This window comes from Dermacentor albipictus, chromosome 9, assembly GCF_038994185.2.
Source record: "Dermacentor albipictus isolate Rhodes 1998 colony chromosome 9, USDA_Dalb.pri_finalv2, whole genome shotgun sequence".
NCBI lineage: Eukaryota > Metazoa > Arthropoda > Arachnida > Ixodida > Ixodidae > Dermacentor > Dermacentor albipictus.
Genome location: NC_091829.1, coordinates 30228011 through 30254804, shown reverse-complemented (window position 1 = coordinate 30254804; position 26794 = coordinate 30228011). Strand labels below are relative to the sequence as shown.

Sequence of the window (26794 nt, the reverse complement as noted above, 5' to 3'; positions counted from 1 at the left end):
TCTAGAAAGTGACGTCACGAGAGAAGAGTTCCCGAAAGCCACAAACAGAAAAATACCTTGATAGAGAAGGTACATATGCACACAACAGAAAAGTTTCAAGGGTTGCCCACAAAGGAAACAGGCGCAGACGCAAACATGTTATACCATACACTGGCTTCACTAATAACGCCGCATGGGCAACGCAATCTCAGGTGTTCATTACTAATTTTTGTGCATCGGCAAACGCCGAAGGAACTCTCCTTCCCCATAATGATAAGATCGCTCTTTGGATACCGTGGGACAAGCACCAAGGCACGTAGCTGCAATAGCCGAAGTTACGTGGCCCTCTGCGGCTATCCACGCAAAGCTGACTGCCGAACTGCACCTTCTCCAGATTACAGGTGCCCCCAACTGTGCCCAGATTTCACGTGACTACAAATGTGTTCTGCCTCTCTGTGCACGCAGCTGTCATCAGCATTCGTCCCTCGACAAGCGTCACACGTCGCCTTCGTCCTCGTGACGTCACTACGAAGAGAGTGAGAGAGAGATAACCGGGGTGGGGAAGGCAGGACGTTAACCGCAGAAGATTCCGGTTTGCTACCCTGCACTTTCATCACTACGAAGACGTCTCACACTGTGCATGTCCGTGATCTGGTGCTTGCATTTCGGAGTAGCATCTAAATAGTGTGGCGAACAAATACAGAAATTATATGAGGTGAAGGTTCTGAAATTTGCTTTGCATAAACATTCACGAAATTACTCGTCGCATAGGATCCAAGTCGTTGCATAGTCGAAGCTTTATATTTCAGGGCAAAATAACTGACTGCCTATTTGTACGTTTACCTAAAGATACACTACAAAGAATTTTCGACATAAGCGCTGGATCTACATATAATTGTTTCTTCTGCATAACTTTTTTTTTCTTAGCGCATCCCTGATTCGCAATATTTTTCCACCAATGGTGCCACGATAAAAAAAAAAGGAACGGCGAAACTTCGGAAAAAGTAAGGCTGCCTCCAATAGTCCTTGAACGAAGTTTCAAGCAGTTCTAAATTGCGTTTCGGAATAAAGAACGAACAAGTTATATTTTCATCGCACTGACATCAAAATCAGTGGCGTGCTGCACTGAAGTGGCTGCTTAGTGCTTTTGTCTAACAGTCGATACGCCGACTTCGCGGGCAGAGGAAAGAAAACTATTTACAGAGAATAATTAGCCGAAGGTAGATATCGCGCGGATGCTACACAGAGTTCGGTGGGCGTAACTACCGAACTTCGATTGCAGATTGTTGATAAATGCAGCGTTCCGCCGAAATTCGGCGGAACGCTGCACTGGACTGGCAGCTGTACCAATTTCGCCTAATGGTCGATAAGCCTACAGCACAATGAGCGGAAGGCACTTGGCATAGGTGCTACGCGATATGTTGATTGTGCGCAGTTAATTCGAAACAGTTGCAAGAGTTGGTCTCACCTCGTCTGCTGGGAAACGTAGCTTGGCCCGGCTGTCCGTCCCCGCGTTGTTCGAACCACGAGCCACGGGACTCTCCTACAAGAATGAGCAGCGAGCATTGTTTCGATCACTCTGTGGTCCTTACGAAAAAGCATCGTGAGTTGCGGCCACACGGCAGAAGCTAAATGCGTTCACGAAGTCAGGTGAGCACTCGTGCACGCCCCCACACGCACCGACGAAGGTCAAAATGGCAGCCAAGGTCAAATCAAGCCGCGATATCAATGCTGGCTACACCGCCTGCCATTGCGTAGAAGTCCCAGTGCAAAGAAATCGCCAAAATCCAGCAACGCCAATATATGAAAAACGAAGAAGACGCTGATTTGAACGACGGTACCCTACCAAGTCGCCCAACTTGCCGTTTTGATAAAGAAACTGCGATAGAAAGATGGAGTGAGGGAAACAATATTTTGTCGCCTCGTGATTCTTTAGCGTGCGCGCTACCTTGCGATTTCAAGCAGAACTAAAGATATAGACCTTATTTGATTACATCAGTACGCACTTCGAGTATATAGTGCAATACATACCAACGCCTTCAATTAAGATACCCAAAACCTAATGAATTCACGAAACCTGCTCTTGCGCAAACGCCTGGGGTTCTTGCTGGTTTTGATATTGTGAACTTTGTTCAAGAGCGGCCACGCAGATGAGTAAGACTGCGCCCGTTGCTCTTCCCGAGCGACGACGCTTGATCGGAGTGTTCGTTTTGCCCGAGCAGTCTGCGCGCGCTATGAATGAATGGGTCTGTATACGTATTTAGGACCGCCCACCAATTACACCAACCTTACTAGGCGTTAGATTGGTTGGATAAATCTAGTGAGGTTAAGCCCCTATTCAACTAAATTCCGCGTTTTAAGAGGCCTGCTCGAAGAACAAAGACGCATCTCCGAGGTGCGACTTTCGCGTCGTCTCAGTGGGTGCACTTGCCGGCTGGTTACTCTTGAGAAAAAAAGAATAAGCTCTAGGACGTTTCTGCAAAAGCAGTCTTTTACGACTTGTTGTCCACACTGGAACTTTAGGCGTCCGAAAGGTTGCCTATGGCTTATAGCACCCCAATTCTAACCCTTCATCTATATTGCTGTATGAGCCGGCCATCAGTTCTACGAAAAATCCAAACGTTCAATTGAATAATTAATGTAATTAAGCTAATTAATTCTTTCATTATTTACTTTATCCTACATATTTCAACCCACAAATTATAGCCGCTGAGTTCGCACGACGTATCCACTTCGAACTAATTATCTAGACAGCGTGAGTTCCGAGATATTAATTTCCGAAATGTCCGACGAAATGCATTGGCGTTGCAGTTATTTCCACTGATGCTTCCACGATAGAAACGATCAGAAGCAATGTGAAACGTCAGCAAATGCAAACCTGCTTCCGGTATTTATTGGATACTCTATAAGCAAGTTTTGCATTGCGTTTCGGAATTAGGAACGAACAGGCTATTTCTTTCAACTACACGACATCAAATTCGAGAACGTGCTCCACCGAACAAGCGGCTGCATTACATTTGTCTAAGCACAGATACGCCAACTTTACGCGCACGATAGAGATGGCGGTTACAGCGAAAGGAAGTGGATCGCACTCTGTGTGGCTGCTAAACCAAAAGCTGATGCAGCGAGCGCAATTATTTCGAAACACTGCTAGCAAGCGCAACTTGGCCCGGCTGTCCGTCCCCGCGTTGTTTGAACCAAAATCCACGCGCATGCCCTACATAAATAAACGAGCAGCCAGCATCGATCCAGATATTTCTTGGTGACTTCAACAAAGCGGCGCGAGTTGCTTTCGTACCTTAGAGGCTAAAACTATTAACGAAAGCGGGTGACCACACTTTCCGCGCCACCACATGCACCGCTAATACCGAAATGACAGCCAACGGGAAAGCAACCCACGATATCGATTCAGGTTACATCACTCGTTATTACAGTGAAGACAATCTTTAAATACAGAGTAATGGCAGAAATCAATCAGCGCGAAGAGAACGAGGTTAACACAGACGCTGATTTTGCGTATGTTAAACAACTCGTAGAAATATATTTTTGATAAAGCAATTGGGATAGAAAATAAATTTCGCCACCTGTGATTCCTTAACGAACGCGTGTTCTTGCGATCAGCAGCCTAGGAGGAGACGAGAACAGCTGAGCACCAAGACTGCAGGGTGCGTAGCAAGACATCAATCAGCTAGAATAGCTGGAAACCAGGTCAGCAGGGCGGACACCGAGGTACCATGTCGTTGGATCAGCTGGTCAGTAGATCCACAGGGTGGGGTTCAAGACAACAAGCTGCTCAAACAGCTGGCCACCAGGTTAGCAGGGCAGGCTGCCAGACACCATCGTGCTCGAAGGCCTGGCCACCAGGTCCGCAGTGCAGGCAGCAAGACAGGGAGCCGCTATAGAAGAGCCGAATGACCCATGATCGCGTGAAAGATCTTAATTCAAATGCGACGCCCACCTAGTGGCGCATGACCAGTTACGCAAGTTGGCTTCAAGAATATTGACTTAAGGGCTGTACGTACGCAACGGCTCATGAAACAAATTAAATCCTAGGCTTTTACGTGCCAGAACAACGATATGAGTATGAGGCACGCCATAGTGAGCGACTCCGGAGTAACTATGACCACCTGGGGTTCTTCAGTATGCACCCAGTTCACGATAAACGGGCGGTTTTCTTTTTTTTTTTCATTTCGGCCCCATAAAAATGTGGCCGCCGCTGTCGATATTTCATCCCGCATCTCCGGGCTTCGCAGCTCAAGGCCAAAGTCACTAATCCACTTCTGCGGTTAATGGCACCTAACCGATGACCAAAGTTGGCGTAAAAGAGCTTCACTGATGACCGGCTCATACACAGTGACCGAGAATGGCACGAAAGGATTTCATTGAGGTGCGGCACATACCGTCACATTGCCAGTGACCCAAGTTGATCCTTCAGCACACGTGTCCGACGTTCTGCCTGTTAGACTATGGACTACCCCGCAAACCATGTTGGCGTGCGACCGGTTAGATACGGATAAACAAACCGACATACAGACAAACATGCCACAAACTGGTTGAATTTAAGGAATGCTAACCGCAGTACTAAAGATGCGATTGTAACACGCAAGAGTGCAACTGTATTATTGTCGTGTTAAGGCTTTACGTTGTGCCGTTAACGTTTAGAATACTACCAGTATTGAGTTGGTGGGCTAAACGACTTTCGAGTCGTAAAGTGAAAACGACTCTGGGTCTCAATTGACCACATTCATGTACTCTTACTTCTTTTCTCGTTCGAAAATGTGCCGCTTCATTGAGTATAACGGCCGATGGCAAGCATGGATAGCAGCTTTGCGCAGAACAGGCTTGCCTCACCGCCAATCAAGGAGAAGCCTGGAAAACCGTATGGTGTTACCTTTTGCTGCAGATCTAAATTAGTGACTACTATACCAGAATGCCAAGGTAATGCCAAGGTAGGCAAGAAGCAGGCTGGAGACAAGGCCGTGGGGGAATGAATATGGCATAGGCACTAGGAATATCAGGGGAGAGTTATTGGTAGAGTTTGCGGAGCAGAATAATATGAGGATAATGAATACCATCTTCCTCAAGCGGGGTAGCCGAAAGTGGACGTGGAGGAGCCCGAACGGCGAGACTAGAAATGAAATAGACTTCATACTCTGCGCTAACCCTGGCATCGTACAAGATGTGGACGTGCTCGGCAAGGTGCGCTGCAGTGACCACAGGATGGTAAGAACTCTAATTAGCCTAGACCTGAGAAGGGAACGGAAGAAACTGGTACATAAGAAGCCGATCAATGAGTTAGCGGTAAGAGGGAAAATAGAGGAATTCCAGATCAAGCTACAGAACAGGTATTCGGCTTTAACTCAAGAAGAGGACCATAGTGTTGAAGCAATGAACGACAATCTTGTGGGCATCATTAAGGAGTGTGCAATGGAAGTCGGTGGTAACTCCGTTAGGCAGGATACCAGTGAACTATCGCAGGAGACGAAAGATCTGATCAAGAAACGCCAATGTAAGAAAGCCTCTAACCCTACAGCTAGAATAGAACTGGCAGAACTTTCGAAGTTAATCAACAAGCTTAAGACAGCTGACATAAGGAAGTATAATATGGATAGAATTGAACATGCTCTCAGGAACGGAGGAAGCCTAAAAACAGTGAAGAAGAAACTGGGAATTGGCAAGAATCAGATGCATGCGTTAAGAGACAAAGCCGGCAATATCATTACTAATATGGATGAGATAGTTCAAGTGGCTGAGGAGTTCTATAGAGACTTATACGGTACCAGTGGCACCCACGACGATAATGGAAGAGAAAATAGTCTAGACGAATTCGAAATCCCACAGGTAACGCCGGAAGAAGTAAAGAAAGCCTTGGGAGATATGCAAAGGGGGAAGGCAGCTGGGGAGGATCAGGTAACAGCAGATTTGTTGAAGGATGGTGGGCAGATTGTTCTACAGAAACTGGCCACCCTGTATACGCAATGCCTCATAACGTCGAGCGTACCGGAATCTTGGAAAAACGCTAACATAATCCTAATCCATAAGAAAGGGGACACAAAAGACTTGAAAAATTATAGACCGATAAGCTTGCTGTCCGTTGCCTACAAAGTATTTACTAAGGTAATCGCAAATAGAATAAGTAACACCTTAGACTTCTCTCAACCAAAGGATCAGGCAGGATTCCGTAAAGGCTACTCAACAATAGACCATATTCACACTATCAATCAGGTTATAGAGAAATGTGCGGAATATAACCAACCCTTATATATAGCTTTCATTGATTACGAGAAAGCATTTGATTCTGTCGAAACCTCAGCAGTCATGCAGGCATTACGGAATCAGGGTGTAGACGAGCCGTATGTAAAAATACTGAAAGATATCTATAGCGGCTCCACAGCCACCGTAGTCCTCCATAAAGAAAGCAACAAAATCCCAATAAAGAAAGGCGTCAGACAGGGAGATACGATCTCTCCAATGCTATTCACAGCGTGTTTACAGGAGGTATTCAGAGACCTGGATTGGGAAGAATTGGGGATAAAAGTTGATGGAGAATACCTTAGTAACTTGCGATTCACTGATGATATTGCCTTGCTTAGTAACTCAGGGGACCAATTGCAATGCATGCTCACTGACCTGGAGAGGCAAAGCAGAAGAGTGGGTTTAAAAATTAATCTGCAGGAAACTAAAGTAATGTTTAACAGTCTCGGAAGAGAACAGCAATTTACAATTGGCAGCGAGGCACTGGAAGTCGTAAGGGAATACATCTACTTAGGGCAGGTAGTGACTACGGATCCGGATCATGAGACGGAAATAACCAGAGGAATAAGAATGGGCTGGGGTGCGTTTGGCAGGCATTCTCAGATCATGAACAGCAGGTTGCCATTATCCCTAAAGAGAAAAGTGTATAATAGCGGTGTCTTACCAGTACTCACCTACGGGGCAGAAACCTGGAGGCTTACGAAAAGGGTTCTACTCAAATTGAGGACGACGCAACGAGCTATGGAAAGAAGAATGATAGGTGTAACGTTAAGGGATAAGAAAAGAGCAGATTGGGTGAGGGAACAAACGCGAGTTAATGACATCTTAGTTGAAATCAAGAAAAAGAAATGGGCATGGGCAGGACATATAATGAGGAGGGAAGATAACCGATGGTCATTAAGGGTTACGGACTGGATTCCAAGGGAAGGGAAGCGTAGCAGGGGGCGGCAGAAAGTTAGATGGGCGGATGAGATTAAGAAGTTTGCAGGGACGGCATGGCCACAATTAGTACATGACCGGGGTTGTTGGAGAAATATGGGAGAGGCCTTTGCCCTGCAGTGGGCGTAACCAGGCTGATAATGATGATGATGATGATTATGATGATGATGATGATGATACCAGAGAAACTCGGGGATTATGGGGGATGTCATAGAGGGTATCTGTGAACTAATTTTTACCAGGGATTATACGACAGGAAAGCGGATTACGAGGATAATACAAGTATCGCTACTGAAATTCTAGAGGGATAAATGCAGCTATTGAGGCGGCGCGCGCGAAACAGCAATGCAGGGTGATCGTTTGCTGATAGCTAAATGTTAATTGGCCACCAGCGCCACATACGAGGTGTGAACGACGCAGACGCTTTCACGCTATTTTCCAGTGAACGTACCCTTTTTAGGCAAAGCACGTCTGCAACTTTCTTCCTCCCCTGTCCTTGATGCGCTACTTCACTGGATGGGCTCAAGCTCGCTCTGTCTGCAATTTTTGGTGGTAATAGCATCAGTCATGTAGAAGAATTGTAGCATCACTAGCTATAAATCCTTATTTGATTCATTTTTAAATAAAAAGTTAGGAAATAAACATTTGTAGCGTCTCGTTCAGATTTCATTGCTAAGAAATGCAAGAAGCATTGGCGTACTCGATTTGATGCAATAGTTTTATAGACAGTTGGCAGAGCGAAAGGCAATGGAAAGATTGCGACGCAGTACGTCACGTCTTCGAAGCGCTCACCTTGCCAGCCTGACTCGTACAGTAGACCACCGTGTTGCCCTGACTCATGTCCCGGTGATGACGCAATAAAGACCAGCATAGTCTTTGTCCAGCAGATGCGTCGAGCACACGACCATGTCGATCTCTTGTGGTTCATTTTCGGCACCGATGAAAAAGAAAAGAAAAGGACATCGCATGTCTATTTAGAAGTGCGGTGAAAGAGATGAGGACACGCAACCCTGACCGTCTACTCTGCACGCCATCCATAGTACACAGTAAACCAAATAAGCTCGTAAGCCATGGATAACGTCCGGCGTCCCTAAAATGATTTGTAAGAAGAACAATACATACCAAAAGTTTTCGCTGATTCATGTCTCCTTTGATTTCATAGTTTTCAAAACATTCTGCAATAAGCCAAACGTCACATTAAGGAAATCTAAGAACGACCAGCACTTACGCTTTTTGAAGGGCTTGGTGATCAAAATGCCCTCTGGAGTAGATTAAACACGATCTTAAGCTATGATCGATCTTGTTCCCCTGTTTCTCTTACAATTGACGGTGTAAACTGCGGTTGGGCAGAATTAACTGACAAGCTTAACCACTGTTCAACCTCCCCTGTTAAATATGAGCATGACCCTAGTTTTCTTGATTACGTGAAAAATAATCCACACGATACCATGGGTCTTATTTAGCGTGATTGTGGTGATATGGTAACCGCTTTTAGACCTATGAAAATCGGAAAATGCGCAGACATTTTTGGATTGAGAATGCAACCTGCAGTATTATGTTATTTGCCCAATCCGACATATATTTATAATTTGTCTCTCTGTACCGGTATTTTTCTATCAGAGATGAAACAGCGAATGTGGTTATTCTTCATGGAGGAAGTGCTGAGGAAGTTCTCAGTAATTGTAGGCCCTTATTTATTTTAATAATTCTTTCCAAGGGATTAGAGCGAATTATCTATGTGCGTTTTCTCATTTCTTTTGAAAAATATGGTTTAATAACAAGTAATCAGTTTGGCTTTAGAGTGAGTGAATGAGTGAAACAACTTTATTTGGTCCACAATAGACGCGAGTAAACTCGTCGAAAAATATTCTACCGAAGTTACATTGCCGACACATAGAACTCATTCCTAATGATCTAGAAAACAAATTATTACTTCAGGAATATCTATAGATTTCTCGAAATCGTTTGACAGAATGAATCATAAAATACTTCTTTTAAGACTTCAAGCTTATGAGGAGGAGTGAGGTATTTCGTTAGACTTAATATCTAGTTTTTTACGTGACCTTATTAAATATGTGGTTATCGGCGACCATGATTCTTCCTGCAATACTATTGAACGCGGCGTTCCTGAAAGTTGCTTGCTTGGTACTTTGCTATTCATTATTTATAATAATGATTTAATACCAATAGATACTAATATTCAATATATTATGTATGCAGACGACGGGCAGTAATGCGATTGATTTGACCAAACAAGCAAATAACATCTTAGATAAGTTGCACTCTAGGCCTGTTAAACATTATATCCTTATCAACACCAACAAAATTAAAGCCACGTTTTTCTGAAATGAAAATCAAGCTCTTTCTGTCAGCGCTACTCTTACCTTAGGAGGAAATGCCATAGAAATTACAAATGCAGTCAAAACTGTGGAAATACATTTCAATGAATTTATGTTATGGGATGCTCGCACTGAGCATCGGCAATGTGAACTTGCCGGTGCAATTGGAGTCATAAAAAAATTTCAGTATTTATTAGCTGTGAAAGCAATGGTTACATTGTACCACGCGATATTTGAATCGCAAACGAAATACTGCATTTTTGTATGGGACAGTACAACACAAACAAAGTTCATGAAGCTCTCACTTAAGCAGAAGAATGCATTTGGAGCAATTGCTGCGTACGTTACAGATGGCATTTTAAACCACTGTTTGCAACCAATCGCATCATGCTCTTATCCAACATGTACTATTACCTTCTTTTAGAGCTAGACAAATCGCAGATTGAACACGGGATATTATTTTTATCCGAAGTTGCTAACCTGTACACCGACATTCACTACTACCCTACACGACACCACGAATACTGGTTTGTGTCTCACCCACGCACGAACTACGGTTTTCAAAATCTAAAATATGCTTTGCCGTCTTTACTAAACAGGTTTGACTTATCTCACAGCTCGATCCGTGAATTTTCTTATAATTTCCTTCGAGACGTCTTTCGTTAACTATTCTCTTTGTGCATTTCCCTGCCACTATTTCTCTCTTATTTGTATTATTTGCCTACAATTACACGTTGTTGAATTTATTGCACGTTTCATTTTATGGTGCACCGCGTGAGCCTGGTTTCCGAGTCTTCCATCTAAATATATTTGCCCTGTGCTGTCTGTTGCTCTGCGTACTGCTGCACCGATGCACACACGGGGGAAGTGAGCATTGCGAAGCTACGATTTAGCGGCTTTTTTTTTTGCCTTCTCATCAACCGTACACCTATGTATGCATGTCTGAAAGAAAGACTCAGATAGCGAACTTGGCACATATCCAGAAACGCTTTCAGCCGTACACTCGCACAGATCCGGTTTGATCGCCTCTGAAAGTGATCGCCCCAGATGTGGCTCTCGAACCACTAGATGTTCGTGCCTCGAAGACAGTTATTCACCTACATAGTCCTAGATAAAGCAAGGCGCCAGCTTGTTTTCTTGCGAGACGTTAGAGAATAATATGCTGCTGCACAGCTAATGATGGACAGTAAAGTAAACGCAGGTGAAGCACAGGAACATTGCACCAACCCCGAGCAAGTGAACAATTCTGGAAAAGGCGAAAAAAGTTAAAAATTAAATTATGGGGTTTTACCTGCCAAAACCACTTTCTGATTATGAGGCACGCCGTAGTGGAGGACTCCGGAAATTTCGACCACCTGGGGTTCTTTAACGCGCACCTAAATCTAAGTACACGGATGTTTTCGCTCCCCATCGAAATGCGGCCGCCGTGGCCGGGATTCGATCCCGCGACCTCGTGCTTAGCAGCCTAACACCATAGCCACTGAGCAACCACGGCGGGTAGGGAAAAGGCGAGGATAAGTACATAAGTACTATGTGTCATAAGAAGAAGAAGAAACGTTATTGCAAAGAATGGCCCGGCAGTGTTTGTTGTGGTGGCCTCAGGTGGCAGCTCGAATTCCTTGGTCTCATAAGAGGCGGAAAAATGAAAACAGTAACAAAGCGCAAAATTTTAGTTTCTACTGAAGGGCCTCAACCATTCGTTCCACGATACCAGAATTTATAACGTGGCAGCGTTACCGAATCCATGCGATACTAACGCACGACAAACCCAACCGCCACACGTCTTCTACGGCAGGGAATTAGTGTTGTAAGAAAGGTTGCAAACATAAAATGTAATCAGATGGCGCAAGACAAGGGTTATTGGAAATAGCTGGTAGAACAACATAAATACGCTGATGGCGGTGAGGATATGACTGTTCTAATTTCTTTCTTGGGGGTTGGCTTCCTATATTTATTACTTCCATTTTCTACGGTCACCTTTCGCGCCTGATGCTTTGTAGTGCAATGGGTAACCACACGAACCGATGGGGTCAGCTTGAGCAACAACTAACAAAAGCGACAAATACTCGTGAAGAAAGGAGATTTGCCGGTTGGTTTTGTCGTGCTTGAGCGTGGATGAGGCTGCTCTATTGCATAACTAGTTATGGTGTCTCAGAATGACGAAGTAATGTTATATTGTGCATTTTCAATTATTTGTATCAAATTTCCTCTGTGTTCGCGCGCATCGCGTGTATTTGCCCATTTTTGCACTGTCAGAATATTTGTAGTAACAAGCAAACTCGTAACATTGTTTTTTCAACCCATTTAGAATGGTGCCGCAGACATAACATTTCGACCCATAGAGAACCCAGTGTTGCGTGACTGCCAGGATAACTATAATGCATTGTCTAAAGCACTCAAATGTATACAACAAAATTTCTGCTTTACAATATCGCAAGAGGTGAAAAGCACAACTAGACTCCTGTTTGATTCCTCTGACACATTTCTACGCGTTCTACTGTCCCAACTTCGCAACTGCGATCGCTTGACTACGCTCATCGTAAGAACAGTGAGTAATGAATTAAGTAGGATAACGTGGTTTCTCGCGTGGCAAGATGAACGACAGAATCTAAACACACGTTTTGACTAGGAATTGATGGTTCTGCTCAGAACGGTTCAGTATCAATTACATTGCCTAATAAGTAAACAAAACACGGCTGAAGGAAAGAAGGAAAGTACACAAAAGTAAATCTATGTTTTGGAGTCTAATTTTGATCCTGGATTGTCACGCTGTTGTACAACTTGCAATGAATCTGTCGGCCCGAATTCACACTCTGAAATGTCTGATGCATGACAGACAAAGAAAATATGCAAATCCTCTGCACTTTTTGGAATCTATGTGAAGCGAAGCTTATGTTAAGCGTGTAAACAAATGCTGTACATCAAACGGCGATGCATAAAATTGTGCTCATTTTCATCCTGTGCACCGTTTAATCCCATACACTGCATATTTTTATCCACCACAATGGTCAGAATTTCACTTTCGTGCAATATTTTATGTTTGTGGACTACGCCGGTCACAAGCTATGACCAAATTCATACACTGAATCAGGCGGTTACGCAGTATTAGAAATCTACGCTGCGATGTCACGTGGACAAAGGCGACTTATGTCGTCGATAGAAGAATGGAGATGACAGGGTTATGCACAGAAAAGTATGCCAGATGTTTAGACATGTTTAGGACTCTGTAGCTATGGTGTCACACTGACAAACCCAGTGGAGCATGCAGAATGGCTAACCTGTGGATAGCGCGTATAAAGGATAGCTTTACTGCACTGTTCAGGTTGTTTACGTGATCGTTACGCTAAGCTTCACTGTGCGATTAGCCGTCTGCATGCGGTGGTCTGCGGTGATTTCTGCACCGCACAAACCATCACGGAATATTTCTATCGTAAGCGAAAATCCAGAATGAGCGAACTAGCCAATGGGCCAACTAATGAACCACTGCAAGTGGGAACTAACGAACGAACTAATGAATGAATGAACGAACTGTACTGAACGGGCGGGCTAATGAACCACCGAATGAGCAAACTAGCGGACGAATCAGTGAATGAACGAGCGTTTTCCTTACCAAGTTCGAACCCCAACCACCCATCATTCACGAAAACGGGTGAAAGAGGCAAAAAATAAAAATAAAAGTTAATCGCTAAAAGGCGCAACCACAAATACTCCACAACACGCGCTCCTGCGCCGCTGCTTAAGCATCATCGTCAACGACGACGCACGCGATGTACAAATTTAGATTTGCGTATTTTTTCCTGCCACAGTAGTTGACCAATCGTGCCACTAATGACGTGGCCATCGTCACGTTGTCATGTGAACGTCAGCTCAAAGCAGAGCTCTGTATGCATTGTGTCCGTAGACGATGCTTGGCGGCCCCTACTGGTTTTGATATTGTTACGCGGGAAAGCGCAGACGAGAAGCTATGTAGAAGTATATTTACAGAATGAAGTGCACCCGTGTTATTGTATTCACAAAGTGCAACCGCGTTCATGCGTGGCCTGGCAGATGTGTAAATTTGCCCTAATGCGGGCTGCTCGCGCTTTCTACACATCGGTTAATGGGTCTTCATGCTTATTCAGGACCAGCAACTAACCGAATCCGCAAACCTTACTAAGCGTTTGGTCAGCAGTTACGAAGAAAAACAATTCATCGTTTATTTCAAATTAAGAGCAGCCTGCAATTAAGGGCTACCCTTCACGAGTATATTTCGCGAGTTGCCATCCCTCTTCCCCGCTAAGGCGAAGGCCTTAAATGTTTCGTTGCAATGGCTCATACCCGAAAAAAGCGGTATCTAGTCCAGTGAACGAAGAAAGAAAGAAAGAAAGAAAGAAAGAAAGAAAGAAAGAAAGAAAGAAAGAAAGAAAGAAAGAAAGAAAGAAAGAAAGAAAGAAAGAAAGTGCAAGAATTCTGACCCCTCCGAAAGTGCAACAATGCATTGCCACGTGTGCAGTAGGCTTTCGCCTTTACGTGTTGAAGAAGTGTAATATGCTGCCGAAATTTTTCGAGACGTGCTCAAACAATAAAGACGCACCTCGCAGACTTCGGATATTTAACGAGGTCGCCGTGGAGACACTTGCCGGCTGGTTGCTCTCGAGAAAAATTGTCCTCTACAATGTTTTGGCAGTGCCGTCTTTTCATTGATCTACCGTTCACACTGGCACGCTGGGCATTCACTATTAGCAAATTCTCCTCCGGCCACAATACCGAGTCGCTCACAATTTTCGCCGCCCTTCTTAATTCTACTCAATTCGATTCTCCTTATTTACCAGAAAATATCCTAGTTCGCCTCCTGGGCTAAAAGCTGCAAGAAAACAGCTTGACGGGGCCCAGGAGACCATACACACATAGCAACATGTGACAGGTAAACTGATAACATGTTTTAAAAGCATCATACACGAAATTTATTTACGCAGTAGCAGAATATCATTGTACTTTAATTATACATCGTGCTCAGAGCGCGGGTATCATATAGATCTCGAACTTTCTCGATGACAAGGAGGTTACGCGATACTTTCCGTCAGCGTGATCTGATGAGCGCGCGTTTATTTATTTATTTATTTATTTATATACCTACATTTCGCCCATTCGGGCATTACACTAGGGGGGGAATTACATAATGGAAACACAGGAACTATGCACCACATACATGGGTGAGCATTAGAAAAAGAAAAGAAGGTGTACAATTAACACAGTCGGCAGAATTAGCTTGGGAAAGAAAACGCAGAAACTACACAATTCAATGACAGGTGAAGACATGTACACAGAATGTGAATCCTTACCAAATAGCTCAGCTTTCTGTCGTTCTATGAAGCCTATCCTAGAGGTACACAACCAAACGAAGTGGAAGCACAATAACAGCACTGGTAAGCTGCTCAGCCAGAACGCAACATACACTAATTATAGCATGTAAAAATGGTATATGCGTGGGAAGCAAATGGAAAAAGAAAGAAAAAAGAACAATGCAGAAATAATCAAAAGGGACGCATAAAAAGAAAGATATGTATAGGCTAAACTCGTGAATGGACTATGGCGCTCCCGATTTGTAGTTCCGACATTATACATATACATATACATATATATATATATATATATATATATATATATATATATATATATATATATATATATATATAGGGCGTTCCTAGTTGCTTTCCGGGTTTTTAAAAAAAAATCTGAAGAGGAGTACACAGAAGCCATTTTTCTACCTAGGTTACGCGGCTAGGCGGTCGCAATTTGAAAATAATTGTCGTCGTAATGCAAATATTTAATCAAATTCGATAACTAACTTTTTATTTACTGCAGTTAGCATGTACGGTTATAATGAAAACACGGAGGCGGTGCGATTTGGTGACTATTCCATTTTGTGCAATTTTAGTAACGCACCTGTGTCTCGAGATATGCACGTCTGAAATTTTACGCATGCGACACGGCGGCACCCGCTATGAGGCTCCTCCCTAGTGCGTCGCAGCTGTTGCGTATGGCACTCCCTCTGACAAGAATGTGGGGTGAGAGGCGACGGTGATTACTTTTCGTTCTCGGCCACCGTTTTCGTTCGTGGCCAGCGAAACCGAAGGACGGCTTTGCGTGGCGGCTTGGCCGAGCTCTGTTTTGAAGCAATGACTCGCAGAGTTGGCGACAAAGCGTGGTGCCACCGTACACGTACTGTCGTAGCAATCAAGTGCAGGATTACGATACTGGCTTTGGTTTTATTTATTTATTTGTTTTTGCATTTAGAAGGCTGAAAGTCATGCAAGCGCTAAGCATGAAACAAATGTGACGGGCGCCCGGCAACACCTTAGTTGCCAGTGGTGTTCCAGGGACGCTGTGCCTGTCCGAAGCGTGATTTGAGGGCCCTGCATTGGCTACGCTTGAAAAACTGCAGTGAAATTGGACGACGACTGCGAACTGGCGTGAGTAGTGCACTTCGGTGTATGCCTGACGATATTTTTTTTATTCTACGCGGTTTTGCGAAAGTGCCGAACAGATCAGGTATCCCCTTGCAAACGGATCGAGTGAACCCCTGAGCTTCCATTATGTGCCTTTGCCTTTGCCACTGATTGCCTCTACTAAGCTGGGCCGTTGGAAGAAGCAAGCCCTGCATTGGGACCTTCTTCGTTGAGAAACGGTTGCTTCATCTGAGTCGGGGTACTATTCTACGGCAGAAAAAATGATGTAGTGCTATCAATAGCGGAGATGAACGTCAATGCCGCGTTAGCAATGAGTCTGTACGCTTCTCGCCGTCCGGATCGACGAGTTCCAACCAAAGCAACATTTGTTAGAATTTTCAGACGTTTTCAGACAACAGGCTCAGTTTGTCAAAAAAGATAGCCCAAAAAGAGCATCATTGTTGAGGACTTTTTAATTGACGTCCTTGCCTGCGTGCATGCAATGCCAAATGTAAGGATCGGAGAGATTCCTAAACAATGCGGGAAAAGCGTGGGAACAGTGCATAACGTTCTAAAAAGAAGAACGAATTTCATCCATACCATGCGAGTCTTCATCGGGACCTAAATGAGGCAGACTTTGATAATCGGGCACACTTCTGTAATTGGGCCCTATTAAAAATTGACCAAGAGAAGGATTCCGTACAAAGAGTGATTTGGACTGATGAGGCTCGATTTTTCAGGAACTGCCCAGTGAACATTCACAATGCTCACTATTAGTCGCAAGCAAATCCTTACTGACTGCGGCAACAGAACCACCAAATTCGCTGCGGTCTAAATGTATGGTGTGGCATACTTGGGGAAAGAATCATTGACCTCACTTCTTCGAAGGGAAGCTCGATGGCAAAAATTATGCGCACGAAATTCTTGCTGGTGTCACCGATAAATTTGCCTCCAGTCTCCCTCTCAACGAATTGCGGCAAGTTTGGTTCCAGCATGACGGAGCGCCACCACATTTCTCCTCCACTGCAAAGAACTGGTTAAACTGTACATTTCCACGGCAGTGGATTGGGCGCGAAGGAGAGATGTTTTGGCTGCCGAGATCCCCTGATCTCTCTCCACTGGACTCCTTTTTTGTGTTGCTACGTGAAAGATCGCGTTTACGCAGTGAAGGCCACCGATGCCAACGACATGAAGATGAGAATAGCTACCGCCTGTATAAGCGTCGACCCGGAAACGCAGCGCAGAGTTGTCGACTCGACGTGAGAACGGTTCATGTAGTGTGTTGTGGTGGAAGTCAAGCATTTCGAACATTTAAACCTTTGGTTCTAAGTTAAGTGAGATTTGATATCAGACGAAACTAATATTGTGTGAACAATGGTATATTTGAAGGAAATTTCTAAAATGTGTGTAAGTTTTGTTTCTATGTAGGCCATGGATTTACACTGCACTTTTTTGTTCTTTTATTCCCACTTCTTGCGAAGTAATGCCGGAATCGGAGTTGTGTGTAACTAAATAAATATGAATTTGACTACATTGACACAATTAAATGCTCTGTCATGGGGACTGGTAGATATTTTATAAATTTAATAAGGTGACAAAGAGAATACGGGCCATTAACCCGCGTTTCCTAAGCACTGACAACGCAAGGCAGTAAATTCTCTTCACGCATGTGCAAGGTGCCCTGAAAACTTTAGTGGTTAATAATGTGCTGTATGGCAGCTGACGTTGTCCCTTTATGTTGTGAGATGGCATCAACTTCAATGATTCTGCAAACAAAGCTGCCATTATTATATAAAAAAGCAGAGCAGTATCGCTGCACCTGATTGCATAAGACGTCTTAAGCGGCACGGCGTCTTGTCACCCACTCTACTAGCAATTGCTCAAGGAAACGAGGTTCCTCTCACATCGCCCTCACAGTCATACTTCGGTTTTACTGGCCACGAACGAAAACGGTGGCCAAGAACGAAAAGTAATCACCGTCGCCTATCATCCCACATTCTTGTCAGACGGAGCGCCATGCCGAACAGCCGCGTCACACAAGGGAGGAGCCTCATAGCGGGTGCCGCCGTGTCACATGTGTAATTAGACGGCCTGGGCTGAAATTTCAGACGTGCATATCTCGGGACACAGGCGCGTTACTAAAATTGCACAAAATGGAATAGTCATCAAATGGCAGCGTCTCTGTGTTTTCATTATAAACATACATGCTAACTGCAGTAGATAAGAAGTTAATTATCGAATTTAATTAAATACAGGCATTACGATGACAATTATCCTGACAGTTTGCGACCGCCTGGCCGCATAACCTAGCTAAACAAATGGCTTCTGTGTGCTCCTCTTCGCATCTTTTTTTTGTTTTGTAACCCGGAAAGTAACTTTGAACACCATATATATGTATACATACAACATCGAGTTAACAAAAACAGCCTCGAGGGCTTCGCTTGCGTGTCAGCTGGCCGCAGTCACAATTTTATACCTGCTTGATGTGATTTGCTCGGTTACCTCGTCTCATCAATCACTCCAATGAGATCACACAAGTGCGTACTCAAGCGCGTAGGTGCTGACGAGACTTACCTAAATTTGTTATCTAGAGAAGATTAGCCCGAACGCTGCAATGACCGACGCATCATTTATACTATGCCGAGTTTCAGAGCTCAAAATTCTAATTTTAGCAAAGGAAACTTAACTCGTGTCCTGTAGTGGCGTATTTAATATTTCAATAGGTTTTTAGTACGCCGGAGCGAGGGTGCAGTTGCAGGTATTCAAAAACAAGTTACTGACAAATAATTCTATACGAATTAGCATTTTTCTGGAACAACATTTAATAGTAATATTTTATGCAAATGTAGATGTGTGGTCAAAAGTAATTAGAACACGGGAGCGGCGGCCGACTGCAATGCCCAACGCCCTCCAGCAGCCTCAGAGCTGCTAGAAGACATTGGGATGGAACTACTGTGATTGCCGGACTGCAAGCATGCGTAATGCAATTTCACGCTTTCTCATGAGGCTGCTAGAGAGCATTTATATGCATTTCGACAACAGGTTCCGTGTTCCAATTAATTTTGTCCGTACTTGTACTCTCCGGGGCCAGAAATAAATGGGAACAAGTTGCTTTATTTTCCTTGATGTGGAACTATGCTGGGACTACATGGTTATATAAACGGCAAGACGCTGCTTCTATCTAATATGTTCTTAGAGAAAAACTCTGTCCAGGTATAGAGAGGGAAAAGATACGCAAACTGCATTGTGTGTGAGCGAGGTGCGCAAAATTTCTTAGTTCTTGCTCAAGGGTTGCAATACATGTACGACGTGTACAACGTTATGGTTACGCTGTCGTCCACTGTGCTGTAGCCGTCTGTCTGTCTGCAGTCATGTCCCATCTTAAGCCCTGGCCATGTTATCACATTATTCATCCTCTTCTTTGTGTGAAGGCGAAGAATTGTGTCAGTCCGTGCGAGTTTGTGACAAATAGAGAAAATGACAAGGCTATAGTACGAAGACCACCACACAACGTCAAGGATAAAAACGGCGGGGAAGCACGAAAAAATTTACCGAAAATTACGATACTGCCTAATGTGAAATTTGGGCGCAGTTCCACAGGCGTTTTCATTCCGCGATGTATAGACAGGTGCAAACAATCTGCATCGTTTGACACGTTGCGAATGGAGCCGAGTGCGGTGCGACTGCCTCGCTAATCTGGAGACCGCGAGAGGCAGCGCGAGAGGCAGCGCGTGGGCGCGATTCACAGCAGCCGCCGCAGACAGACGTCCCAGGTGACGCGTGCTGCTCCAGCGCCATCTCGTGGCCGATGGTCGCATCACTGCGCTTTTCTGATCGCCAGTGTAAGCGAATAGCCTGAACGAACCAATGAACGAATGAGTGGACGAGACAACTAATGAATTGAACCAGCGAACTAACATACTAATGGACCAGCCAACGAGCCTGTCTTCTTGTCCAGTCTAACCACAGACCGACGATCATCGACGGAAACGGGCGAGAGAGGCAAAAATAAAGTAATAGCTATTCACTTACAAGTTGCAACCATAAACATTCTACACCCCACTGTGCAACTTTTTTTCTGCAACACCAGTAAGTAGTCGAGCCATCGACGACATAGTCATGATAACGATCGTCATGTCAACGTCGTTGCTTCGCAACCCTGTTATCTTGCTCAGCATATCACTGATGAGTGACATGCTGATATATGAACGAGTTCATATTAGAATGCGATGCAAAAGCTGAGGATCCACAATTAACTCCTAAACAATGACGTGAACGCAGAAGTGAAAACACAGTTCCCGAAAGCTACTAACGTAAAGCCCGTACTGCACACAAAGTTTCGAAGATCGTCCACAAGGAATAAGGCACGGGCAAAAACAAAGTGGTATGCAACGCCCTGGTTTCACTCTTAAAGCAGCATGCACAACGTAAACCTTATTGTTCCTAATTTTAACTTATTGCGCTCACGAACACAGAACAACCGATTTCGCATACGATAGGATCGCTCTTCAAAGATACTCGGGAAGATGAGTATGTAGCCGCAACAGCAGGAAGTACATGGCCGTCTGTGACCGCCTACGCAAAGCTGCCGAACCACGCTATTTTTTTAAAAGATGCTGGCTCGAATACGCGTGACTACAAATGTGTTTTAGTTCTCTGTGCACACACCGGCCATCAGCATTCTTTCCTCCACAAGTATCACACATCCCCTTCGTCCTCGTGACATCACTGCGAAGGTGTGTCATACAGTGCATGCGCCTGATTGGGTGTTCGCATTTCGGAATAGCTTCTGAACCGTGTAGTGCACAATTATAAAAAAAAATTACGAGGGGATGGTTGGGCATAAACATTGCATAAACTTGCTCGTTGTGTAGGATGAAATTAAACAATTTTATGCATCAGCGTTAGCTGGATGGTATTTATATATAGGAGGCTTCGCTTTGAATAGATTCCAGCATATGCCTTGCATCTGCGTAATATATTATTTTCGGCATAATTTAATTGTTCTTGGTATACACCTGATTCGGCACGTCTTCCGTCGATGGTGCCACGGCATAAACCATCAAAAACATCACAAGACGTCGTCCTTGAATGCGCCCTCAGCAAGTTTTGAAAGTCGTGTCGGAATGTGGAACGAACAGGTTATCTTTTCAACGCGCCGACATCACATTCGGCGAGGTGCTGAATGGAACTCGCAGCTCTAGTGCACTTGTCTAACTGTTGAAACACCTACTTCGCGAGCAGGCAAAAAGCATTTTACTGCACATATCAGTGAAAGGTACGCATCGCTTAGCTGCTACACAACATGTTCATTGCGTGTAATTACTTCACTTCAAAGCAATTGAAAGGATTGCGCTCACCTCGTCACCTGGAAAACGGAACTTGGCTCGACTGTTCGTTCCCCCGGTTTTCGAACCACGAGCCACGGGAAGTCCTAGATGCACGGGCAGTCAGCATTCCTTTAGCCAATTTTGTGCCGCCTTCGACAAAGTTGATGCCTGAAGACACAATCTAATATTACTCACGAAAGCAGGTGAGCCCTCTCGCGCTGAATCACATGCACCAACGAATAGAAAAATGGCAGCCAACGCGAAAGGAAGCCGCGATATTTGCGCAGGCTACAACGCCTGCCACTGCGGCAAAGGCAACGTTGAAGCACGAAGAAATGGCCGCAACCACAAAACGTGATAGGAACGATTTTGTATTTTCGACACGTCGACATCAAATTCGTTGGTATGCTGCACATGGACTGGTAGCTGTATGGATTTCGTCTAATGGTTGATAAGCCTACTCTGCGAGCAACAAAAAGAAAGCGTTTCACAGCAAAAGGAGTGGGAGGCATTTCGCATAGCTGCTGTGCGAAATGCTGGTTGTGCGTAATTATTGCGAAACAGTTGCAAGAATTGTTCTCACCTCTTCTGCTGGGAAACGTAGCTTGGCCCGGCTGTCCGTTCCCGCATTGTTCGAACCACGAGCCACGGTAATGCCCTACAAAAACGAGCAGTAAGCATTCTTTCGGCCACTCTGTGTTGCCTACGAAAAAGCAGCGTGAGCTGCGGTCAGAGGGCAGAAACCAAAGCTGCTCGCGAAATCAGGTGAGCACTCTTGCAAGCGACCACATTCACCGACATAAGGCAAAATGGCAGCCAAGGTCAAAGCAAGCCGCGATATCAGCGCTGGCTACACCGCCCACTGTTGCGGCGAGGGCAGCGTCCCAATGCGAAGAAATTGTCAAAATCAAACAGCGCCAAAGAATGAAAAAAAAAAGAACACGCCGATTTGGACGATGGTCCGAGTCGCCCAACTTGCCGTTTTGAGAAATAAATTGCGTCAGAAAGATAAAGAGGGGAAAACAATCGTTTGGCTCCTGGGATTCAAGGGGGCCTTGTTTGTAGGTGGCAGTGCGTAGTTGCACACACACGCATATACATATAACACACACACACACACACACACACACACACACACACACACACACACACACACACACTGAGGTCCTTATTTAAGATACCCGAAGCATAATGGATTCAAGAACCTGGCCCTTGCGAAAACGTTGCTAAGGCCTGGCGTGAAAGCTTTTAATGTCGAGCATATGACGCCCTACTTAAGAGTGGATGAAGTTAGGTGCTATTGTTAACGCCTTTTAGGTGGTCACGAATGTTGATCTCCCACGGAAAGTGGAAGCGAAACAACGCGGACAGCGCTGCCTGCCGTCTGTGTTCTCTGTAAGATATTGCACTCGGAATATATGTGGACGGCTCACCTTTACAAATACTACCGGCATTTTAGGGTCAACGAAAAAGACGTGCGCTTTGCTATGTTAGTAAAATATAACTTTAACAGTACTGTCACTATGTTTTTCGTCTTGCTGGAACCTGTGGTGCTGGTTTTGATATTGAGCGCCCAGGTTAAAGCGCGGCCACACAGGGGTGCGAGATCGTTTACTTGTTTAGATTACTTGTTTACTTCCACCAGATGTCGTGGGTCCGAGTGCCTGAATTGACGCCAAGTTAATTAACTGTGCCTTAATTAACATTGTCCTAATTAATACCAAAGGTCGAGGGTGCGACTTACAGCGAAGGTCGTGTGTTCAGGCGCCCTAATTAACCCTACGTTATTTAACGTATCCTTTTTTTTTGCATGATGAGTGGCATCGGACCCAGCTGTGGAAGACGACGACGACGAACCCGCCAGCAGTGGCAAGGTCACGTGTATGCGCAAGGCGAGCTGACACGACTTTCTCTACCGAACGCTGTGTTTTCCAGACCATCGTGGGTTTGAGCCACTCTAGGCCTTCGCTTTGAATGAAAGGCACGCTCGCGGGCCAGTCAACTTTATATCTGTCTGACGCAATTCTTGCGGTTAACTCTCCTTATCAATCGTGCTAACGTGGCGCACAATTGTAACCAGCACATCGACATACGAAATACAGAATACATACGCCATGGCGACAGATCTACAACAGGCCTTAACATTCCAGTGAATTTCAAGTCACCGTGAAATCATAGGGAATGTAGCAGCTGATCACCCGGCACGTGCAGCACATCAAGAGAATGAATCATCACTACTTCCTCTAGCGGAGAGTGATGCGCGATGTCTATATAACAAACTATGCGGTAGGTTCTCCAAGGAAACTTGTTTCATAAATGGTGCGCAGAACTCTCAATTATATAATATAGATCCTGGAATAGAATTCAGTGCTCCGTTTAAAATTGGTAGATTTGCTGAAACAACCGTTCATAAGCTTCGGCTAGGCACTGCCTAACACTAAAAGCTTCCTGTGCAGGATAAGGAAAACTAGCAGTGCTACATGCTCATGTGAACAGGCTGAAGAAGACATAGAACACCTTATACACCTTAACAATATCATGATGCTCCCCGCCAGAACCTTTCGGAAAAACTACATGGCTTGGATTGACGGCCGCTATCCTTAGGAAAAATTTTAGTTCCATGGCCAACATAAAAACATCGCTGCCCGTTTTAGTACAATTTTTGGATGAATAAAGAATATGACAAATATACTAAGCCATACAACAGTTATTTCTCGCATTGTTATTAACAGGCACCCCTAATTACATGTTCATTGTGCCTTCATTTTCATGTAATTTCATTTTCATTTTCATTTTCATTTTCATTCGTAAGTGCCCAACGTCTTCTATGTGAAAACTTTGGTGTTGTGAACATTTATGCTGCGTTAACTCACGTGTTGCATGTGAACACTTCGGTTTTGTGAGTACTTATGCTGTGTGAGCTGTTCTGTTGCGCGACCATTTATTTATATTGCAGTACTGACACTTAGTACGCGAATGTTTGTTCATGTGTTTATTAGTCCAGTTTTGTCATCGTTGCCAATTTTCCGACGATAACTATAGCGTAAGAGGAGTAGCCGGCGCCACACATAGGCACCAACATCTCCTTAAATACATTTAATAATAACAATAAAATAGAAGGCTTTCCCCTTGTAACAAAGGCATGCTCGCATGCCTCACCTGTGTGTCAGCCGCAGTCAAGATTGTATCTGTCTGACGCAATTCGCGCGGTTAACTCTTCACATTTGTGTGCTCGTGCGCGTCGTAGCTTATGATACTTGACTGTGTAATTATCATCTCGACAAGATGAGTCTTAACTCTGTAATGCCCAGCGCATCCTTTATACTAGACCCTGAGTTTCAGAGCTCAAAAAATAAATTTAAGCAAGTGAACCTAACTCATAACCTATACTAACGTCTTTAATACGCTGGAGCGAGGTTCCTGCCGTGGACGTCGTAAAACATTAATTACTAAATAAATAATTACCATTAAAGCATTTACTAACAGAACATTTTAATCGACCTTTTTTCTTGCTGCAAATGTACTCGTCTTGGCCACAAAAAGAAAAAAAAAAGGAACACAAGTTGATTTTACGTACCGTAATATGTAACTGCGTTTGGGCATTATGGGGTTAATTAAAGAACAAGATATTGCTTGCATATAATACCTTTTTTATGGAGTAACAACTAATTTACAAAGTTCAATTTACTCAATATATAATTGCTCTTCAAACGACTGTAAGGGGAAGTCGTAATTTCACAATAAAAGCAAGCCAATGCTTAACGCGTAACAATTTATTAGAAGCATTGTGTCTTGCAATGTTTCAAAAAACGCGGACTCTAAAATATGCAATGACATGCATTGGTGCCGCAGCAACTTTTCCATAGTGTGTAATTACGCTGGCTGGGAGAATACATTCACTGCCATAGCAAAGCATTTCTCTGAACATTCCGATTCTCGAAGGTGGTGCGACCACAGAATTTCTGGCTGAGGATAACGCTTTCAGTCCTAGCTGACATCAACTCTGCAATCACACCAGGCATTACGAATGAAATCTTTATCACTGAAATTCAGTTTCTCTAGTTGTGTTCCCTCTGCTAAATGAGCAAGTTATTCTACACATGCAATATACTTGTATTGTTTTATATTACACTGTAGTTATTGTATCAACAGTTATAGCCTAAATTAGAATTGCCACCACTTCTATGAAGTGAAACCAGTAATAATTATTTTCTGAGGAACCCGCGTTTCTTCTTTCGTTTTTTTCTTCTTTCTAGTAGTCCAAATCGGAGGCACACGTTGCTGAATAACACGTGAATAAGGCAGCGAACAATTTTTTTATCGACATTCTTTTTTGTAACGCACCACCTCTCTTGCATTCAGTTCACTAAGCACTCATTTGAGTAGTCCTTAGAATTTAATGAAGTGGACATACACCGTACATTCATGAAATTTACGAATGTGTCGAACCACAGAACACCCCAAAACTGAGAGACATTGAATGCATTGGATTTGTATTCCTGCGTCGAGTAGATTAACAACTGGCAAAGCTTAGCAACTGCATTATTAGAAGTGAGGCATCAGAAAAAATAAAGGAAAAACGATTGGAATGGTACTCGCCGTCGGCGTCTGGTTCCCGCCCATGGCCGGTAGTGCCTAGGCCCTCCTTACACAAACGCCGGCTGGAATCCGCAGCTTTCTTAGTGCTCGTTTCGCCTTGCGCTGATGCCGCCGATTTGTCTTCTCGTAACACACCGTTAAAACGCGCACAAAAATCAGTGCTTACATCCATGAAGGCAAGGTTGCGGACCGACGCCCTCCGCTGTTCGAACGCCATTTGCAAACTGAGTGGGCGGATGTTGTCAAGCAAAGCCTACTTCCGGCAAGCTTACTCAAAAAAAAAAAAAGGAATTCAGCGGACTTTACATGCCACACAACGCTCTTGTTATGTTGAACGCCGTATCCAATATGCCAAGATTACTTTTTACCACCATCGACATGCATGCAGTGCGTGGTATACACGGGCGCTCTTGCAGCCTCCGCAGAGGGAATCGAACCTGCGACCGTCTGCGCAGCAGCGTGGCGCCTTAACCATTGCGCTAATGCCACTGGCGCGACTCCGCGTTTTATTTGCTGGGGATGGTATTCCTGAAGATCTTTGTGTTGGAATTATCAGATTCCGCATATCAATTACTGTCATTATGGCGCAGAAGCAAACAGTGCTCACGCAGGCGCACGCTAAGGTTTCCCGAGGCCGCAATAATAACGACGTAGCCCCCACAAACAACTTGACCTATGTTACTGAACTACCCTTCCGCAAAACGAAAAAAAGAAAGAAAGGTCAGGGTCATTTCACTTTGTGAAAGTGGATGACCACCGGAGCCGTGCATATGGTGAGAAAAAATTCGAAGGCCCAATCCACTCCGTGAAGGTGGATTGCTAGCGAAGCTGTTACCCTCCACTTAACCTTAACGCGCATCGTATTCCCGTTGCCCCTCGGGAGTTCTTATATTTTGCGTGGCCTAGCCATAGCTCAGATTCTAAC

General features: G+C 44.4%; 1 protein-coding gene across 7 annotated transcripts in view; it reads right to left on the bottom strand.

Moving 5' to 3' along the window:
- The window catches only part of LOC135917971 (uncharacterized), a 67779-nt gene extending 41436 nt beyond the window's left edge, over positions 1-26343 (bottom strand). For 5 of the 7 annotated variants that reach the window (XM_070526242.1, XM_065451616.2, XM_070526243.1 and 2 more), the window contains exons 1-7: positions 25870-26343; positions 21854-21928; positions 21301-21438; positions 8296-8348; positions 7966-8089; positions 7625-7710; positions 1448-1522 (exon numbers count right to left, since the gene is read on the bottom strand). In XM_070526242.1, the coding sequence (XP_070382343.1) occupies positions 1448-1522; positions 7625-7710; positions 7966-8089; positions 8296-8316 (306 nt within the window). In that variant the 5' untranslated portion in view covers positions 8317-8348; positions 21301-21438; positions 21854-21928; positions 25870-26343. Of the gene's footprint in view, positions 1-1447; positions 1523-3563; positions 3876-7624; positions 7711-7965; positions 8090-8295; positions 8349-21300; positions 21439-21853; positions 21929-25869 lie in introns of all 7 variants that reach the window. The other 2 variants (XR_010569482.2, XR_010569485.2) reach the window with 2 other exon arrangements.
- Between the last annotated feature and the right edge of the window lie 451 nt (positions 26344-26794).